The sequence below is a fragment of the Gorilla gorilla genome, chromosome 4, assembly GCF_029281585.2.
Source record: "Gorilla gorilla gorilla isolate KB3781 chromosome 4, NHGRI_mGorGor1-v2.1_pri, whole genome shotgun sequence".
Lineage (NCBI taxonomy): Eukaryota > Metazoa > Chordata > Mammalia > Primates > Hominidae > Gorilla > Gorilla gorilla.
The window spans coordinates 132318415-132337737 of NC_073228.2; the positions used below are offsets into that span (position 1 = coordinate 132318415).

Below are 19323 nucleotides of genomic sequence, written 5' to 3' on the forward strand. Positions count from 1 at the left end.
AGTTTGCCATTAGAATTTTTATTTTATCAACATTTAGAAGTAAAAAATAGTGTCTCACAGTTTTATATTACACTCTCTTATTCTAAATACACTCTGTTTATATAAATAAGGATAAATATGTTTTTGCGAGTCACTGGTATTTCCCTTGCCATCAATAGTCAATTCATATCCTTGAACATTTTATTGGATATTTTCTTACTGATTTGTGGAATCTCTTTGTATTAGAAAAATTTGTCTTTCTGTGTGTTATGAGTTACAAATGCTTTTCCCAGTTTAGCATTTGTCTTTTTTTCTGGTTAGTAATTTTTTTTTCTTTTATTGCCATGTAATTTATTTTATTTTATGTAACTGAATTTATTAATCTATTTCTCTATAACTTTTAAGTGGCCAACACACTGAAATATGCTTTTTTAGGTCTAAGACTATATAAAAAGTTCATGATTATTTTTAGTATCACTTTCTTTTGTATACATAATATTTTATACAAAATTGTATAGATAATATTTGTATCTTTGATTCATTTAAAATTTATCCTGGTATAAGATGTGACACATAGATCCAAATTTATCTGTTTCAAATAATACCCTGTCATCTCAACATGATTCACTGCATATTTGATCTTTTCCCTTATTGATTTAAATGTCACAATTTCAACTTTTACTGAAATTTCTATTGTGTTTCATTGGGCTATTTACATGCTAGTACCATAGTAATTTAAATATTTTCGCTTTATAACATGTTTTAGTATCTAAAATGTCTTGTTCTCCAGTCTTTCAAATATTTTGCTGTCTTATCTTTCCATAGGAATAGTAAAGTACACTCTTGGCTATTTTAAAACTATTTCTTTAGACTATTGCTACTGACTCCTGTATTAATCCATTTTCACATTGTTATAAAGAGCTACCTGAGACTGGGTAATATATAAAGAAAAGAAGTTTTATTTTATTGGCTCGTGGTTCTGCAGGCAGTACAGGAAGCATGGCTAGGGAAGCCTCAGGAAACATACAATCATGGTGGAAGGTGAACAGGAAGCAGGCACCTGGCCAGAGCAGGAGAAAGAGAGACAGAAGGAGGAAGAGCTACACGCTTCTAAACAACCAGATCTCATGAGAACTCACTCACTATCACGAGAACAGCAAGGATGAAATCTGCCTCCATGTTCTAATCACCTCCCACAAGGCCCCTCTTCCAGCACTGGGGATTGCAATTTGACATGAGATTTGGGTGGGGACGTAGGCCCAAGCCATATCAACTACCTTCTGTGAACAAAGATAAAATTAGTTCAGTTCCACTTTCTTACCCCTACTTTTGTTTTCCAAGACCTGCAATTACAATTCTAAAGTCATAATGAATGGATTATTTAGGCACAGAATACATTTTAATTTAATTAACAGAAAATATAACAAAAATCCCTTAACTGAATATCTAACACATCAGCCAGAGAGGTGGCATAGAATACTTCGGAGAGAAACGTTTACTTTTTCAAGAATTAGCCCTCATGGGCTAACTTCTTAAAAGGCTCCATGGAAACCAGCTATTATGAGTGTAGTGCTTAAATTGGTCAATCCGGGGAGAGGGCCTGAAGCAGTAGATTTGGGTTGGAGCCAGGGAACTGCCAGGTTATACATCTGCAATCCCTGATGATACAAATAAAAAGTTCTCCCAACCAGGAAGGCTCAAGTGAAGAAACAGAAATGAAGGTCAAGGCTCTGTATTTTTTTGCCTTCATTTTTTCAGGGCAGACAGATGATGCTTTTTCCAATCATGCAGCTTATAATCTCTACAGCCAGTGCCAGGATCATTAAACTGGATCTGCTTCCAGCCTTGGTAGATTCTGGCCAGGGTACTACCACAAAATGCAATGGGCAAAGGGAGAATCACACTCTTACTGCAACTGCTGTCTCCATGAGTTTCCCCGTCAGTGCAGTCCCAGGCTGGGATGTGTGCCGCCTGGTCATCCAACACCTTTGTTTGCTCAATAGCACTGGCTAGGAGCAAAAGCTTTGGAGTCAATCTAGCACACTGGCATTCTGGCTCTTCTGTTTCTCATCCATATAATCCTAAGAAAGTTACTTGGCCTCTTTGTGCCTCAGTTTTTTCATCTCTAAGGTGAGTTAATAATAGTAACTAACCTCACAGCTCTGTGGTGATGATTTAATAAGATAACCCATGTAAAGTAGTTTAAATATTGTCTAGACTATAGAAAATGTTCAATTAATAGAGCTTTTATTAATTTTATTTTGGTACATATATCCTGCTGGCAGAGTCAGGCAAGAAAAATAGTTCAGATACAATATGGTAAGTGAGGAATAAATTATTTGTGATGGGGGCAGAAAGCAGGTTTGAGTGTAGCACCCCTGACTTTCTTATTCAAGAGAGAGGGAATACGTATGTTTTAACTAGTGTTATAAATTAAGCTAAGATGATTTTCATGGTTTTTAAATTTATGACCCAAAAAGTCTTATCTGTTTCCAATGTTAGCAATCCCCTTGCTTCACTCTCCATTTTAATGTGAGTTTTCCCCTTGAGAATGTTAATGGATTTATTTATTCATTTTAAAATTAATATACTTTATGTAATATGAATAAGAGCAAGTACTTTTCAGTTTAGTACAGAAAGTTTATTTTCCATGGTTTATCTAAGCAGAGTTGGAACAGCAGCAGAGGAGACTGTGCCAACAACTTTTATGAGTTTCATGAGCCTAAATAAATACATTTGTTGTCACAAGTCTCAAACAACAAAATGCTGTGTTAATGGAACAAAGCTGAAAACTCTTCAAACTAAATTGCAAACAACTATCTGCCACATAAAGAGCCATTTAAGGGAAACTTTCCAATACAATGATGCTCTTTTTCTGCCTCCCATGTAAGCCAGGAAAGAATAACTAGCTCAAGGAATGTTAACGAAGGTATAGTCTGGGAGGGAGGATCACGCAAGGACATCTGGCTCCTACTTGTGCTTTATCCACATGGACTGAAATTCAAACGAAAATACTTTATTGTACAAAAGAAAAACGCTGAGCTGTCTTTTAGTGTACCATTTCATATTAAATTGATGTGTTCTCCTTCCCTTCTTCATTTAAATTAAATGGATATTTAAATTAATGGATGTTTGAACAGAGGAAGTTAACTGAAACAACCTTCTCTTTGCATGTGAAGAAATGGTTTATTCCACCAAAGAATAATTTTATCCGCTGTATTACAGAATTAGGAAATTAGATTTGGGAACCAAACTGGCACAGCAGAAATAAACACGGCTGCAGTGAGCATCATGAGAGGTTTTTTTGAGATCCGGGACCCTAATTGAGCAAAGGGGGATAATAACTGGTTCTCCTTAAAACAGACACACACACACACAAACACACCACATACGTACATACACACAGAGAGAGAGAGGAAAAGGGAGAAATATGTATTTCTTTCTGCTTTGGGTTCAGATTTACAGCTTACCTAGTTGTCTACATCTGAATATGAGGGAAAAAAAGAGTCACAGGAGAATCAAACAACGTAAGCCTCCATGATAGATAGTGACAGACATGTTTCAAACATTAAGTTAGGAGATGAATGCTGCCCCCAGCATTAAAACATTTTTAATAAAAACTATATATGCTCAAACTTAATTTTTTGGCAGAACAAGCCTTTCAGAATAAGATTTCTGTTAAGAAGACATCACACGAATGAGCAGAAGACATTTCTTTCTTTTAGCTAAAAAGCAAAGGTCCCTGACATCAGAAGCATTACCTGCAGGTGACCAAAGAGGAACCATGACACAGAAGATCTAAACATTTGAAACTGCATTTAATGTTTACATGCTCTTGGTCTCTCAATGGCAACCAAAGGAAAATCAAATTATTAACAAAACAAAAAATGTTAAGATGAAGCAAAAATTCCTTTGAGGAAGACCAGTAGCTTCTTTCCAAATTCAGTTTTAACTCTGGACCCACATTTTACCTTGCATTTGGACCTTCAGCCCAAGTCAAATAAACTAACTTATTATATATCCTACTCCCAATTAATCAACATATATTTGTTTGGAGCCTACTAAACTTTTCTAGGCTCTGGGATACAGCACTAAAGACAGAGGCTCTGTCCTGAAGGATCTCATTCAACGGTTGGAGTGAGATAGTTAACAAACAAATACACACAGAAAATATCAATAACATAATGTTTAACAATTAATAAGCTAATTGCAGTTTCTTGTTAAGGATACCACCATTTTCCTAATTACTCAGACCCAAAATACTGAACTTACTTTTCTTATTTCTGAACAGACCTAGTAACTTAAAGACCAAAAAAGGTTTTTAAAGAGAATTTCATTGCTGTGTGAGCAGAAATATGAAATGTGCTACTGTAAAAACAGGAAGAACATCATCTTAAATCTGCCAATAGTACTATGTTTTATATTTGCACTGTAATTCACATAGTAAATTAAAATATTTTACCTTTGATAGTTGATCAAAAGTAATTGCTATAGTTATATTTTTATTTAGAGCAAACATTACATTTATGGCAAGATTTTTACAGATACTACATTATCCATAAAACTGACTACAATTCAAAACCTGTCACTAAGTGTAGCAACTGTTTATAGTTTTTCCAGATATATTATACTACCGATTACATTAAATAGTTTTATATAAGCAAATATCACTTGTTCTTTTATATAAAGAAACAATATTACCCAAATAAAATTGAAAATAGCTGCTTTTAAGAAATATTTAAATAAATATGACTTATACACAAGTAAGGCCTTCATAAAACCTTTATATTTCAAATTCTAATCACTACTTCTTCCAATTCTGCTATTCCCCACCAATCCCAAATATTAAATCACATAATTATTTCTGGGCAATGGTTAAATGGATTTGGCTGCCTGGGCAGGAAGCAAAGAAAGGCACGACTGGATTCAGGGCTTTGGGTGGTGCCTACGTGCTATCAATGTCCCTCTTTCCTAAAGAACATAGGCAAGTGGTGAATAAAGACTTGTACTGTCTTTCTCCCATGTCTGGCTTGGCTCTGTATGCTGCTTTGATGAAATGTAACGTAGAAAAGCCTTATTCCGTTTTTAACTAAGAAGAAATACATTGTTTTATGTGCATTAGAAATGTCACAACTACTATAATCAGTCAGTGGCTGTGCCTTCTCATCTATAATCAAACTTTGTTCCCAAGTACATCTAGTTTAGATATTAGTCCAGAAGTAAAAAGTGAAAGGGAGTAAGAAAAGTTTGAGCAACACAATCAAGTTACAAAAAGCCAGGAGAAAAAATCCAAAAAGTGGCCAGGAAAAAGCAGCACAACCCAGAATTTCTGCAGATCCCTGAGTTTTTGGTCTAATGTTGGTGCTTCTTCAGGTAATTCAGATATTTTTTCATGTCTTCCAAGTGTTACTTTCACCTTTCCACTACGGGCTGACTTTGACTATCGACAGTGTATTTAAGTAGTATAAGACACTTGGGCATTCTTGTAAACAATTTCACAGAGAATTGATTTGGTCCTTAAAATAATCAACTATGTTTTTTTAAACTTTCTTCTTAGAGGGAGCATGAAATTAATTTGTAATCATATAAAATGTATATAACTATAACAATTAATTTGGAGCTAATTATACATGAACCAGGGCAAATAAAAAAAAACAGGATAATACATGTCTCAAGGATTTATAAGATTATGGTTTCTGGCATTGAAACAATGGCATATGTACCCACATTCTACCTCTTATGAAATAATATAGTTCATACTGCTGTTTATCTTCTATAATTAAACTTTAGATTTTGCCTCTTCCCATTTTCTTTTTTACAAAGAGGAATGCAGCTGTTTACAACCAATCAACAAAAAATAAACTACTTTTGGAAAGAGAAAGAGCAAAAGACTTAATTTGAGTTGATGATAATGCTTATGTCACAAAAAATGAGAACAGTTATACTCTTATCGCCTTTAGAAAACTGCCTTAGATGAAATAAATTTATTTAAGTAACATAACTGAAAAGATATACATTGTATCAAAACTACTAGAATCATCAAAACTATTCTAAATATCCATGATCATTGAAGCCACATGCACTTAGAAACTTCTTGAATTTTATAAAAATGATACAGGTTTTGATTACAGATATATATAACAAGTAAATTTATTCTATTTAAGAACTGCTAATGGAATTTACATTTCAATATTATAATCCATATTTAATATTGCAGAAAAGTATTAGGTTTTTTGATATCTTTATTTGAGCAAGCTATTCTTTATTAAGATATTTGTAGTGGTAATTTCCAAACCCTTCCTGAATCAATAATCCATTTAAAAAAATTCGATGGCCAAACAATATTCAGTATACCAATTAGAGTATTTTATTTTATAATATACGACACGGTGCCAACTACTAACAAATCATTTACACATGATATTGTATTTCACTTGGACTTCTTATTTCTATCTCAATTTTCGTTTTTGATATAACTTTATAAGTGAAATGGAAACCTACTTTATTAAGAAGAAACATAAATGGCTGGATTACTCTCATTCTCAATGCAACACAACTGAGATAACAAACTAGATGCAAATGCTCATTGACTCTTTTCAAAGCAAACCCACTAAGGCTACAATACACAAACACAAAACTACTCTAGGCTTAAACCTATGCTTTCATAGTAGATAAAGAGTTTTAATTGTGACCAGTAGTCTTCAAAATTTCAAATGAAGTCCTGTTTTTCTTGCATTAAAGTCACAATTAGGCATGCTTCCCAAAGTAGAGAGACTCACCTTCACATTTCTGAGTAGTTTCACTCTGCTTGTGACCAGCAGGGCATCTGCATTCAAAAGAGCCCACTGTATTGATACAGTTTCCTCCTTGGCATATCCCTGGGATAGCCTGGCATTCATCAACATCTGCAAGAAGAAAACATTTTGAACACAGATGACACTGGTTTTCAGAATATCTATACTTTTTTTTACTATAAAAACTTTATATAAACTTTCTTCTAAGAAACTCAGTTTTTCTCAAGAGAGCGGGGTTAGAGAAGTAAAACACATTTGTATGCATATATTTTAATTTATGTAAATGGTATCATGTTATATATCTTAGTTTGTTTCTTAATTTTCCTTTTAGAATTTTGTTTTTAAGATCCATCCTGTTGCGGGAAGTCAGGGACCCCGAACGGAGGGACCGGCTGAAGCCATGGCAGAAGCATGGAAATTGTGAAGATTTCATGGACATTTATTAATTCCCCAAATTAATACTTTCATCATTTCTTACACCTGTCTTTACTGCAATCTCTGAACATAAATTGTGAAGATTTCATGGACATTAATCACTTCCCCAATCAATAGTCTTATGATTTCCTATGTCTGTCTTTACTTTAATCTCTTAATCCTGTCATCTTCGTAAGCTGAGGATGTAGGTCGCCTCAGGACCCTGTGATGATTGCGTTAACGGCACAAATTGTTTAAACGATATGAAATCTGGGCACCTTGAAAAAAGAACAGGATAACAGCAATGTTCGGGGAATAAGGGAGATAACCATTAGGTCTGGCTGCCTGAGAGCTGGGTGGAACAGAGCCATATTTCTCTTCTTTCAAAAGCAAATAGGAGAAATATCGCTGAATTCGTTTTCTCAGCAAGGAACAGCCCTGAGAAAGAGAATGCGTTCCTAGGGGGAGGTCTCTGAAATGGCTGCTCTGGGACTGTCTCTCTTTTACAGTTGTAGATAGGGGATGAAATAAGCCCCGGTCTCCCTTAGCACTCCCAGGCATACTACGTACTAGGACGAGGAAATTCCCGCCTAATAAATTTTGGTCAGACTGGTTGTCTGCTCTCAAACCCTGTCTCCTGATAAGATGTTGTCAATGACAATGCATGCCCGAAACTTCATTAGCAATTTTAATTTCGGCCCGGTCCTGTGATCTTGCCCTGCCTCCATTTGCCTTGTAATATTTTATTACCTTGTGAAGCATGTGATCTCTGTGACCCACACCCTATTCGTACACTCTCTCCCCTTTGAAAATCACTAATAAAAACTTGCTGGTTTTGCGGCTTGTGGGGCATCACGACACCTGCCAACATGTGATGTCTCCCCCAGATACCCAGCTTTAAAATTTCTCTCTTTTGTACTCTTTCCCTTTATTTCTCAGACTGGCCAACACTTAGGGAAATAGAAAAGAACCTACGTGAAATAACATTGAATTATTGGGGGCGGGTTCCCCCTATACACCCATACTGTTATGTGGACAATCTGTTGCTTCAGTTGGCTGCAGAACACTTAATGTGTTTCCTCTCCTGATCATGGGCACTTGGTTTATCTTTAGCTTCTCAAAACCTCAGTGAATGGTACAGTGAATGTCTCCACTACGTTTCTTTGTGGAATGACTATGGACATTGAGGACTCAGATTCTTTATCACTTTGCTGTAGACCCAGAGCAGAATTACTAGATCATAGGGTATAATGAATAAATAGTGTCCAGTGGTCCTTCAGAATGCCTGCAGGAGTCTTCATACCACTAGCAGTCTACACACCTCTACTGTTCATGAAGACTCCTGTATTTCTTCTTTCCTGCCAATACATGATATTACTATCCAATATCCTAATTTTCTTTCTTTTTTTTTTTTTTAGACCAAGTTTTGCTCTTGTTGCCCAGGCTGGAGTGTGCAGTGGCGTGATCTTGACTCACTGAAACCTCCACCTCCCAGGTTCAAGCGATTCTCCTGCCTCAGCCTTCCTGAGTAGCTGGGATTACAGGCATGCACCACCATGCCCAGCTAATTTTGTATTTTTAGTAGAGACGGGGTTTCTCCATGTTGGTCAGGCTGGTCTTGATCTCCTGACCTCAGATGATCTGCCCGCCTCGGCCTCCCAAAATGCTGGGATTACAGGCATGAGCCATGAGCCACCATGCCTGGCCTCCAATATCCTAATTGTCTTGTATTGTAAAGGAATATTGTAATATTGTAAATATTGTAATATTTGTAATATTATAAATACCCTAATATTGTAAAGGAATATTATTACTTTAGTTTTCATTTCTCTAATTACTAGCTCCTACACTTATTAGCTTTTTTATTTCCTCATGTGAAAGTTGTCTATTTCTATTCCTTGAACACTCTTATGTTGGAATTGTTGGAATTGTCGTCCTCTTACTCTAAATTTAAAATTTCAGTTTTAGACATTGAAATTATCATCCTATCCTTTAAATTGCCTATTAATTTCATCCACATAGGAATAGAAATCCTTAGTATTGACATAATAAAATTCACAAAGCGTTAATAAAGAATTTTCGGACTTTAAATGTAAAAGCAAGCTCTTCAGGTAAAATAAAAGTGAGATTAAAATTCTAACCTACACACAAAAAATGAAAAGCAGTAGGAATGGTAATATGTTAATAGAGATAAAATATATTTTCTTATTTTTTAATTAACCTTAACAGAATTGATTTTTCCAAGCAACAACAACATAACGTATTTTGGATGTTATAACACATAGAAGTAGAAAGCATAACAACAATAACATGAAAAATTGAAGAGGTAAGTGGTACCATTGTAAAGTTATTACATTATAAGTGAAGTGGCATTATACTATTATACTATATAATAGTATAATTATATAGTATACTATATAATAGTATACTATATTAACTATATATAATTATATAGTATACTATATAATAGTATACTATTATACTATGGCATTATAATATTATACTATTTGAAAATATAAAGTAGTAAGTTAAATACGTATAAACACTAAAAAATAAGCAGAGATATAGCTAATAATCCAACTGTGGACATAAACTGCAATACAAGAATATACACTATTAATCTAAGAGTCAGGCAAAGAGAAAAAGAGTAACAAAGAATAGGTGAGACAGACACGAGATAGTAAAATGACAGATTTAAACACAATAAAATTGATAATCATATGAGATGTCAGTGGTAGGAAAAATTCCATTAAAAAGTCTGATTGTCAGATTTTTAAAAAGCAAGACCCAATTTTAGGCTGTCTACAACAAAACTCCTTTGACATCTTAAAAAGTAAAGAGATGAAAAAGATATATTAAGTACTCAATAAAAAAATCTGGAATGGCTATGTTAATACTATAAGTAGTACTCATCACGACAAGTAATATAGTGTGTGGATAAAAATGGACATTGCATAATGACAAAGGGGTCAATTCATCAAGAAGACATGATAATGCTAACTGTGTATGCATGATTATAAAGCATTAAACTCCTGGAGCAAGGGTAATTTCAGCAGATAAAGCTTAAAACAGAAATAGATAACCTGCAAGTATGTGGAAATTTCCACATTCTTCTCTTAACTAAAAGAATAAGTAGACTGAAAATCATCAGGGATATATTAGACTTGAACCATATTTTCAACCAACTTGTCCTAGTTGACATTTATAGAATACTCCACCTCACTTAAGCAGAGCACACATTCTTATCAAGTGCCCACAGAATATTTACCAAGAAAGACTATATTCTGAGGCCATGTAAAAGGTTCATTAAATGTAAAAGAAAGTTAAAATAATCCAAAATATGTTCTCCAAACACAACAGAGTTAAACTAGAAAGTAATAAAGGAAAAAATCTGGAACAACCTCAAATATCTGAAATTTAAACAATATACTTTGAAATAATGCACAGATCAAAGAAAAAAATCACATGGAAAAATAGAACACATTTTGAATTAACTTAAAATGAAGATACACCATATCAAAATTTGCAGGATGCAGCTAAAGTGGTGCTAAGAGGTAAATGTATAGCATTAAAATGCTTATAGTACAAAAAGAGAAGCTTCTTAAATCAGTGATCTCAGTTTCCATATTAAGACATTTTAAAAAGAAGAGCAAATTAAACCCAAAGTAAATGGAATCAATAAAATAATGATGATAAAATACAAAAAAATAGAGATAATCAATTACTATAAAACCTGGCTTTTGGAAATACAAGTAAAAAAATCAGTTGATTTTTATAATAAACACTGTATATAAAAATAAACGTAAATTTACACAAATTTGTTACACTCTCTTCAAACTTACAAGCTTACATAATAGATTAATGCTATATACTTAATTACAAAATAACATATCTCATTGCAACAAATGTTAAAGATACAGAAAATAGAAAATTAAAGAAATAACCATTGATATAAATTTGCTTCTGTCTTTTTAGACTTTTATTCACACACATATTCAGAATGATGGTCTGTTTATTTAACGAGAATAAAACCATTGTATATGTGTTTTTCTGCATCTTGTTTTTCTTCATTATAAAATACTTCATGAACACATCTCTGTGTCAGTACATATCAATTTGCCCTATTATTTTTTGGTAAGCTCAAAAGTTCTGTATATCTCAGTGTGTAAATTAGTGAATTCAAGCCTACAAATTATTTCTTCCTCCTATTAGCTATATCTATTGAACCAATTACAAAAGTCCAAAGTATTTTTGTACTGAATTAAAGTAGATTTCAGTGTCTTATTAAAGGATACATGATGTAAACAAAAATCAACTATGAATACAATATATGGCAAGAAGTCTATATACTAAACATTCTAATTCAGCACATTTTAAACCTCATTATTATTATTATTATTGTTATTATTATTTTTTGAGAAATTATTATTATACTTGCTCCTGTTGCCCAGGTTGGAGTGCAATGGCGCGATCTCGGCTCACTGCAACCTCCACCTCCTGGGTTCAAGCAATTCTCCTGCCTCAGGCCTCCTGAGTAGCTGGGATTACAGGCATGAGACACCTCATCCGGCTAATTTTGTACTTTGAGTAGAGACAGGGTTTCACCACGTTGGTCAGGCTGGTCTTGAACTCCTGACCTCAGGTGATCCACCCGCCTTGGCCTCCCAAAGTGCTGAGATTACAGGCATGAGCCACTGGGCACAGCCTTAAACCTCATTTTTAAATGTACTACACTCCCACTCTCATTATAGTGTGGTATAAAAGAGCTCTAGAAACTTGTTTTCCTGGCAGATAAATCAGAGAAAAAATATGGTAAAAGCTGAAAAATGAGACCAAGTCTATAAAACCTTAATATTATTCATAAAATTGTATGCTGCATACGGATTATAGTAGATTCAGTGATTTTTCAAAAAGAAAAACAATCCAACATCATAGGATTTATTTTGTAACTGCCTAAAAAGTATTTTTTTAGAAGGAGAACGAAACCCTTATTTTTGAAGTCTCCTAGGCTCTGCAGTTATGTAGAATTAATTTCTTTTAGTTAGATCAAGTTAGCAGTTAAAATAAAAAAGAAAATTTAAAAGAAATTATATAGAAATAACCAAAAAATAACCACTTTGGACCAAGATGTGCTCTTTATAATATAAAAAAGCAAGCCTCAAGCCTTCAAACTATGCAAGAATTTCTACATCTGCAAAGTCCTATCACAAGCAACTACTAATGATTGATTAATTCTCCAATGACCAGACTGTACAGATGTTATCTTTGCTCATTCCTTCGATTCAGGCAAAAACTTACTATTTCTTTAAATTTTGAATTATTCCAAATCACATGTAACAATTTTATAGAACACAATTATATATTTTGAAATTTATACCTTATGCAATAACGTCAGTCCATGTCTATTAAGGTTAAAAATAATGTAACAAAGCAACAATAATTCTAGTTTATAACCTCATTTATTCTCCAAATTCTCCGTGTAAACTTGTTCTAAAAAATTAAACTTATTTTATTACATAAATTATTATTAGATGATATATTATTTTTAGTTCATGTCCAAATATGGAAAATATGTGCAGTATTATAGGCATATAAAAATGGTTCATTTAATTTATATGTTTAGGAACCAGGGGACATAGAAATTACTACTATATTTCATAACGTGTTTTTTAACTTTTCTTGTTACCAAATTAGATCCATTTCTAATTTTAATTTTTTTACATTGAACTTGCTTTTTCTTTTTAATTTTTATAGTTTCGGGGATACAGGTGCGGGTTTGTTACGTGAATACATTGCACAATGGTAAGGTTTGGGCTTCTAGTTAACCCATTATCCAAATACTGAAAACTCAGTAGGTACTCAATAGGTAATTTTTCAGTCCTCATCCCTCCTCTCAGCCTCCCTACTTTTGGAGTCCCCAGTGTTTATTATTTCCATTACTAAACAGAAATTCTTATTTCTATACTCTGTAGATATTCACACATAATATTTTATTTCTATGAAAACAAATGTCTAACTTTAAGGACAGCAACTAAATAATAGGTCTATTTCTATTTGGAATCTGAGACATATGGGGTGTCCTGGCAATCATTTAATATGGTTTGATTCAGACTGAATATCTACTCATGTATGATACACAAAATTCAAATGTTAAAATGATCATCAAAACAAGTATATATTGGTAACTTGATATCTGCAGGACCCTGAAATTGTAATAACAAGAACAGAGCATGGTTCTATCTCGATCTTATCTTCACAAATGTCACCATCATGTTCCAGCTGTTAAAGTCAGAAAAGCCTAAGAGAGAAACTTGGCATGTTCCTCTCACTTATGTCACATCACTTCATCAGCAACAACTGCTTACTTTCCAAGAATATCTCAAATCTTTCCTCTGCTACTACCTGGTCTCAGCCTCCATCATATAGCACCTGGACTACTGCAGAAACTTTATAACTGGCTTCTTGGCATCCACTCTGGCCTTCCTATAACTGATGCTCCACAAAGCATCATTGCTTTAAATTTCCATTAAAAATGTTGTTTTTAATTTCCTTGAGATAAGAGAGAAGTATATAAACTCTGCATTTATTTGGGTAGTAATTCTTTGAAGCATGTTCATACCTGCCTTTTACTTATGCTTTCTTTTTTTGTTGTTGATTTTTTTTTCCAGTTTTTATATGCAGGCCTTTCTCTTTATTATTCATCTCTCAATGTAGCCATTGCAGGCCTTTCTCTTTATTATTCATCTCTCAATGTAGCCATTTCCTGCTGAAATGCAGAGTGGGGAAGGCTCAAAGGAAATGCGTTGGTTTGAAACTTCTACAAGGCATAGTCCTGAAACAGTTTGTCACCAAACTCCTCCACCAACTTTGTTTTCCCTTGAGCATCAATTTTCAACTGTCAGTTGGTGGTGTGACTCTTATATTTACAGATTACTTGCTAGTGTTCCATACTTCCTCTTTGTCCTTCCACCCTCCTGTACCTCACTCAAGGAGTGTCTCTGGGATGGAAGACTGGGTGTAGAATACTCAGAAATGGCTTGCCCCCGCCCCCCCCCCCAGTTTCTCCTTCCATTACCCTCTGTTACTGTGAGGTTCTGAAGTAGATCTGTCTCTTATGGGAACATCTCCTCCTCTCCAACAGAACATCCACAATCCTAGCTCTCTGCTCTTAGTAGGTTCAAACACCTTTCAGGATTATGACACTCAGAGTAAATGCTTAGAAAACTCTCCCTGTCCCAGTGACTTCCCAACAGCTACATGCGCTCATCACTGGTTTTGTTCCAGGATTTTGTTTTAGAATGATGTGTTGTTCTCTATTATTCATTTTCATGTTAGTTTTTTGTGGGGTTAGAAGAAGAGGAATATTCTGCTATCTTTAAATAGGAGTTTCTATAATTGAGTTTGCTTTAAGTAAAGTTTTTTAATTGTTTAGGAATAGCTTGTGTTAATACAGCATGAATTAAAGTTAGACTTTATAATGATCTCGTTAACTTGGTTAATGTAGGCAGCCAAGATTAATTTGTTTTGGCCGTAACTATCTTTAATAATTTATTCTAATCAAATAAATCAGATAATAGCCAAGTTTACTTTTTACTTGGCTATGTGGAAGGCTTGGAAATAACTTTCTACTCAGGGTGTCTTCTGCTCATTCAACAATTGAGGAGCTAGCAACATCTGCCTGATTTCAGCTGAGATTAAAGTCCTCTACTCGTCTCACATGCAGTCAGACCAAAGAAATTATGTTTCTGGTGCACTAACGCCATATGAAAAGAACACACACCAGCATTTGTTTTGCAGAAACCAATTTACGGTCTGTATTGCTATTTCTTTATTCATGACCTTATCCTGTGTCCTAGCTAGGGCCTGTGTCAAATATGTGAATTCCTGTGCATTTCACATTACCTGAAAAGGAGCAGAGGCTTGGCATCAATGTTACTATCATCAATGATGAAGCAAGAGATGAAATTTCACAAACAATTTTCTTCTGCTATATCTTCAGTTTTGAAGCATTTGAAGTAGTTTAAAAGCCTAATCCCTAAATATCACATGGTACAAAAATTAATAATTATGCGTTTAATTTTAATATATTTAAAAAAATTTTAGGAGCACTCTGTTCATTTGAAAACTTAAAAGATCCAAAGCCAAGTACTAATCTTAAACAAAATGTCACTCCTAATTAGAGTAGGTTCATGAGACTAAAGACAAAAAAAGAAGAAACTTTGTAAGAAAATTATACATCATATGCACATGGCAATTTGTGATATATTTAAAGTTCATAAATATTATTGGAAAAGGGCTTAATGACACTATTAACATTTTTAATTCACTTGTTTTATGATAGCTTAAATTTTAAGTCCTATATGAGTTAACTTTGGTCCTTTAATGTATAATAAAATGGAAGAAAGTAGATTAAATGTGGATTAAGCACAACGGCTAAAACTTAAATGGCTCTCAATATTAAAGCCATCAAGAATTGATATGACTGATTTCATACCACCCTAGGAGGGCACACCTTTCTGACATTACTTAAGTCCAGAATGTTAGCATGGCAACAGTATAAAGTAAAATGTGGGGCCAAGATGGCCGACTAGAAGCAGCGTCTCTCAGAGGCTCCCATCAAAAAAAAACAAAGAGTGTGAATCCTTCACTGGCAACCAACGTATCCAGGTTCTTTCATCAAAGTTGACTAGAAGGCTGGCGTGATCCACAGAGAGAAGGATGAGTAGTGTGGTGCCGCGGCCCACTTGAGAGCCACACGGGGATGGGAAACCCCCTCCCCACAGCTAAGGGAGGCCAATGAGTGAGTGTGATACCCAGCCTAGTAAACTGTTTTTTCCAGGGAACTGTGCAACCCACGAATCGGAGGATCCCACTCTCAAACCCACGCCACAGGTGCCTACCATCTCAACCCTGGAACGTACAGATTATTACAGCCTCTGAGCAGGAATCTGCTTAAGCCTATGGAGCCCCCCAGGGGTTGTGGCAACCAGCACCAGCTGCTGCTGTCTGCTCTCTAAGCCTTTTGAGCTCCTTGGGGGAGGGTTAGCAAAAAAAAAAAAAAAAAAAAAAAAAAAAAAAAAAAAAGCAACTGCTGAACACACTAAGCTCTCTGGGCACGGGGAAGGGCTGCACCCATTTCTACAGCTCCCGGCTGTGCTTTTCCCCTGCTGGAGCCAGGGAGGTTGGATGGCTTGGTCCCAAGACTTGTCCTCACAGCCCAACACACTGGCTGTGGCAGTCTGAGGCCAGAGTGCCTCTTCAGGTCTAACCCTGACCCATCCTTCCTCAGTGGGTGGGGCCTTCTTGCAGGATCTCCGATAACTCCAGCCAGAGGCTCAGAGACAGAATTTGGATCTCCCTGGGCCTGAGCCCCTAGGGAGAGGGGTGGCTGCAGTCTCGGGATCAGCAGACTTAGCCTCTCCTCCTGGTAGTTCTGAGGAATCTGGGCAGCCCGGGCGAGTGGGTTTCCCCCCAGCGAAACACACTCTCTCCACCAAAGGACAAACTGCTTCATTAAACGGATCCTGCTCCCAGTGCCACCCAACTGGGTGAGACCCTCCAAAAGTGGTTGTCAGACTCATTATAGAGGAGAGATCCTACTGGCATTAGATTGGTGCCTCTAGAGGTGAGAGGTCCCAGAAGGAGCAGGCACCCATCTCTGCGGCTCTCTAGCCTCCTTGAGTGACATCTCTAGTCATGGGGGCGAATCAGATGAATAAGGCCTGAAGTGAACCCCCAGCAAACTGCAGCAGCCCTATAGAAGAGGGTCCTGACTACTAAAAGAAAGACAAACAAGCAGAAAGTGACAACAACAGCATCAACAGCAATAAAAAGGCCCCCATAAAAACCCCATCCAAGGGTCAGCAGCTGCAAAGACGGAAACTAGACAAACACACAAAGATGAGAAAGAATCAATGAAAAAATGCTAAAAACACAAAAGGCCAGAGTGCCTCTTCTCCAAATGACTGCAACATCTCTCCATCAAGGGTGCAGAGGTAAACGAAGGATCAGATGGATGAATTGACAGAAGTAGGCTTCACAAAATGGGTAATAAAAAACTATGATGAGCTAAGGGAGCATGTTCTAAGCCAATGCAAAGAAGCTAAGAACTTTGATAAAAGGTGAGAGGAATTGCTAACCAGAATAACCAGTTTAGAGGGGAACATAAATGACCTAAGGGAGCTGAAAAACACAGCATGAGAACTTCATGAAGCATACAGAAGTATTAACAGCCAAATCGACCAAGTGGAAGAAAGGATATCAGAGTCTTAAGACCACCTTACTGAAATAAGATATGCAGACAAGAATAGAGAAAAAAGAATGAAAACGAATGAACAAAGCTTCCAGGAAACATGAGACTTCATAAAATGACCTAACCTACGACTGACTGGAGTACCAGGAGGAGACAGGGAGAATGGAAACAAGCTGGAAAACATATTTCTGGATATTATCCAGAAGAACTTCCCCAACCTAGCAAGACAGGCCAACATGCAAATTCAGGAAATACAGAGAACACCATTAAGATACTCCGTGAGAAGATCAACCCCAAGACACATAATCATCAGATTCTTCAAAGTTGAAATGAAGAAAAAACTGTTAAACAGGGCAGCCAGATAGAAAGGTCAGGTCACCTTCAAAGGGAAGCACATCAGACTAACAGTGGACCTCTCAGTAGAAACTCTATAAGCCAGAAAAGATTGGGGTCCAATATTCAACATTCTTCAAGAAAATAATTCTCAACACAGAATTTCACATCCAGCCAAGCTAAGCTTCATAAGCAAAGGAGAAATAAAATATTTTCCAGAAAAGCAAATGCTGAGGGATTTCATTACCACCAGGCCTGTTCCTCAAGAACTCATGAAAGAAGCACTAAATATGGAAAGGAAAAACCAGTACCAGACACTGCAAAAAAAAAAAAATATATAAAGACCAATAACACTATGAAGAAACTGCATGAACTAGTGTGCGAAATAACCAAATAGCATTATGATAACAGGATCAAATTCACATGTGACAATACTAACCTTAAATGTAAATGGGCTAAATGCCCCAATTAAAAGACACTTATTGGCAAACTGGATAAGCTTTCAAGACCCATCGGTGTGCATGTGCTGTATTGAGGAAACCCGTCTTACATGCAAAGACACACACAGGCTCAAAATAAAGGGATGGAGGAATATTTACCAAGCAAAAGGAAAGCAAAAAAATGCAGGGGTTGCAATCCTAGTCTCTGACAAAACAGATTTTAAACCAGCAAAGATCAAAAAAGACAAACAAGGGCATTACATAATGGTAAAGGGAACAATTCAACAAGAAGAGCTAACTCTTCTGTTGAATACATAAAAGCATCCAGATTCATAAAACAAGTTATTAGAGAGCTATAAAGAGACTTAGACTTCCACACAATAATAGTGGGAGACTTTAACACCCCACTGTCAGTATTAGACGGATAAATGAGACAGGAAATTAACAAAAATATTCAGTACTTGAACTCAGCTCTGGATCAAGTGGACCTACTAGATGCCTATAGAACTCTCTGCCCCAAATCAACAGAATATACATTCTTCTCAGTGCCACTTATTCTAAAATTGATCACATAACTGGAAGTAAAACACTCCTCAGCAAATGCAAAAGAACTGAAATTGTAACAGTCTCTCAGACCACAATGCAATCAAATTAGAACTCAGGATTAAGAAACTCAGTCAAAACCAGACAATTTTGTGGAAACTGAACAACCTGCTCCTGAATGACTCCTGGGTAAATACTGAAAGTAAGGCAGAAATCAAGAAGTTCTTTGAAACTAATGAGAACAAAGAGACAACATACCAGAATCTCTGGGTCACAGCTAAAGCAGTGTTAAGAAGGAAATTTATAGCACTAAATGCCCACATCAGAAAGCTATAAAGATCTCAAATCGACACCGTAACATCACAATTAAAAGAGCTAGAGAAGCAAGAGCAAACTAATCCAAAAGCTAGCAGAAGACAAGAAATACCTAAGATCAAAGAAGAATTGAAGGAGTTAGAGACAAGAAAAACTCTCCAAAAAAAAAATTAATGAATCCAAGAGCTGGTGTTTTGAAAAAAATTAATGAAACTGATAGACTGCTAGCTAGACTAATAAAGAAGAATAGAGA

At 35.6% G+C, this 19323-nt stretch overlaps 1 protein-coding gene across 1 annotated transcript in view; it reads right to left on the minus strand.

The window, feature by feature from the left end:
• The window catches only part of FBN2 (fibrillin 2), a 277129-nt gene that overhangs the window by 178508 nt on the left and 79298 nt on the right, over positions 1–19323 (minus strand). Inside the window, exon 7 of the mRNA XM_031011267.3 lies at positions 6759–6884. Within this exon, the coding sequence (XP_030867127.2) occupies positions 6759–6884 (126 nt within the window). The remainder of the gene's footprint in view (positions 1–6758; positions 6885–19323) is intronic.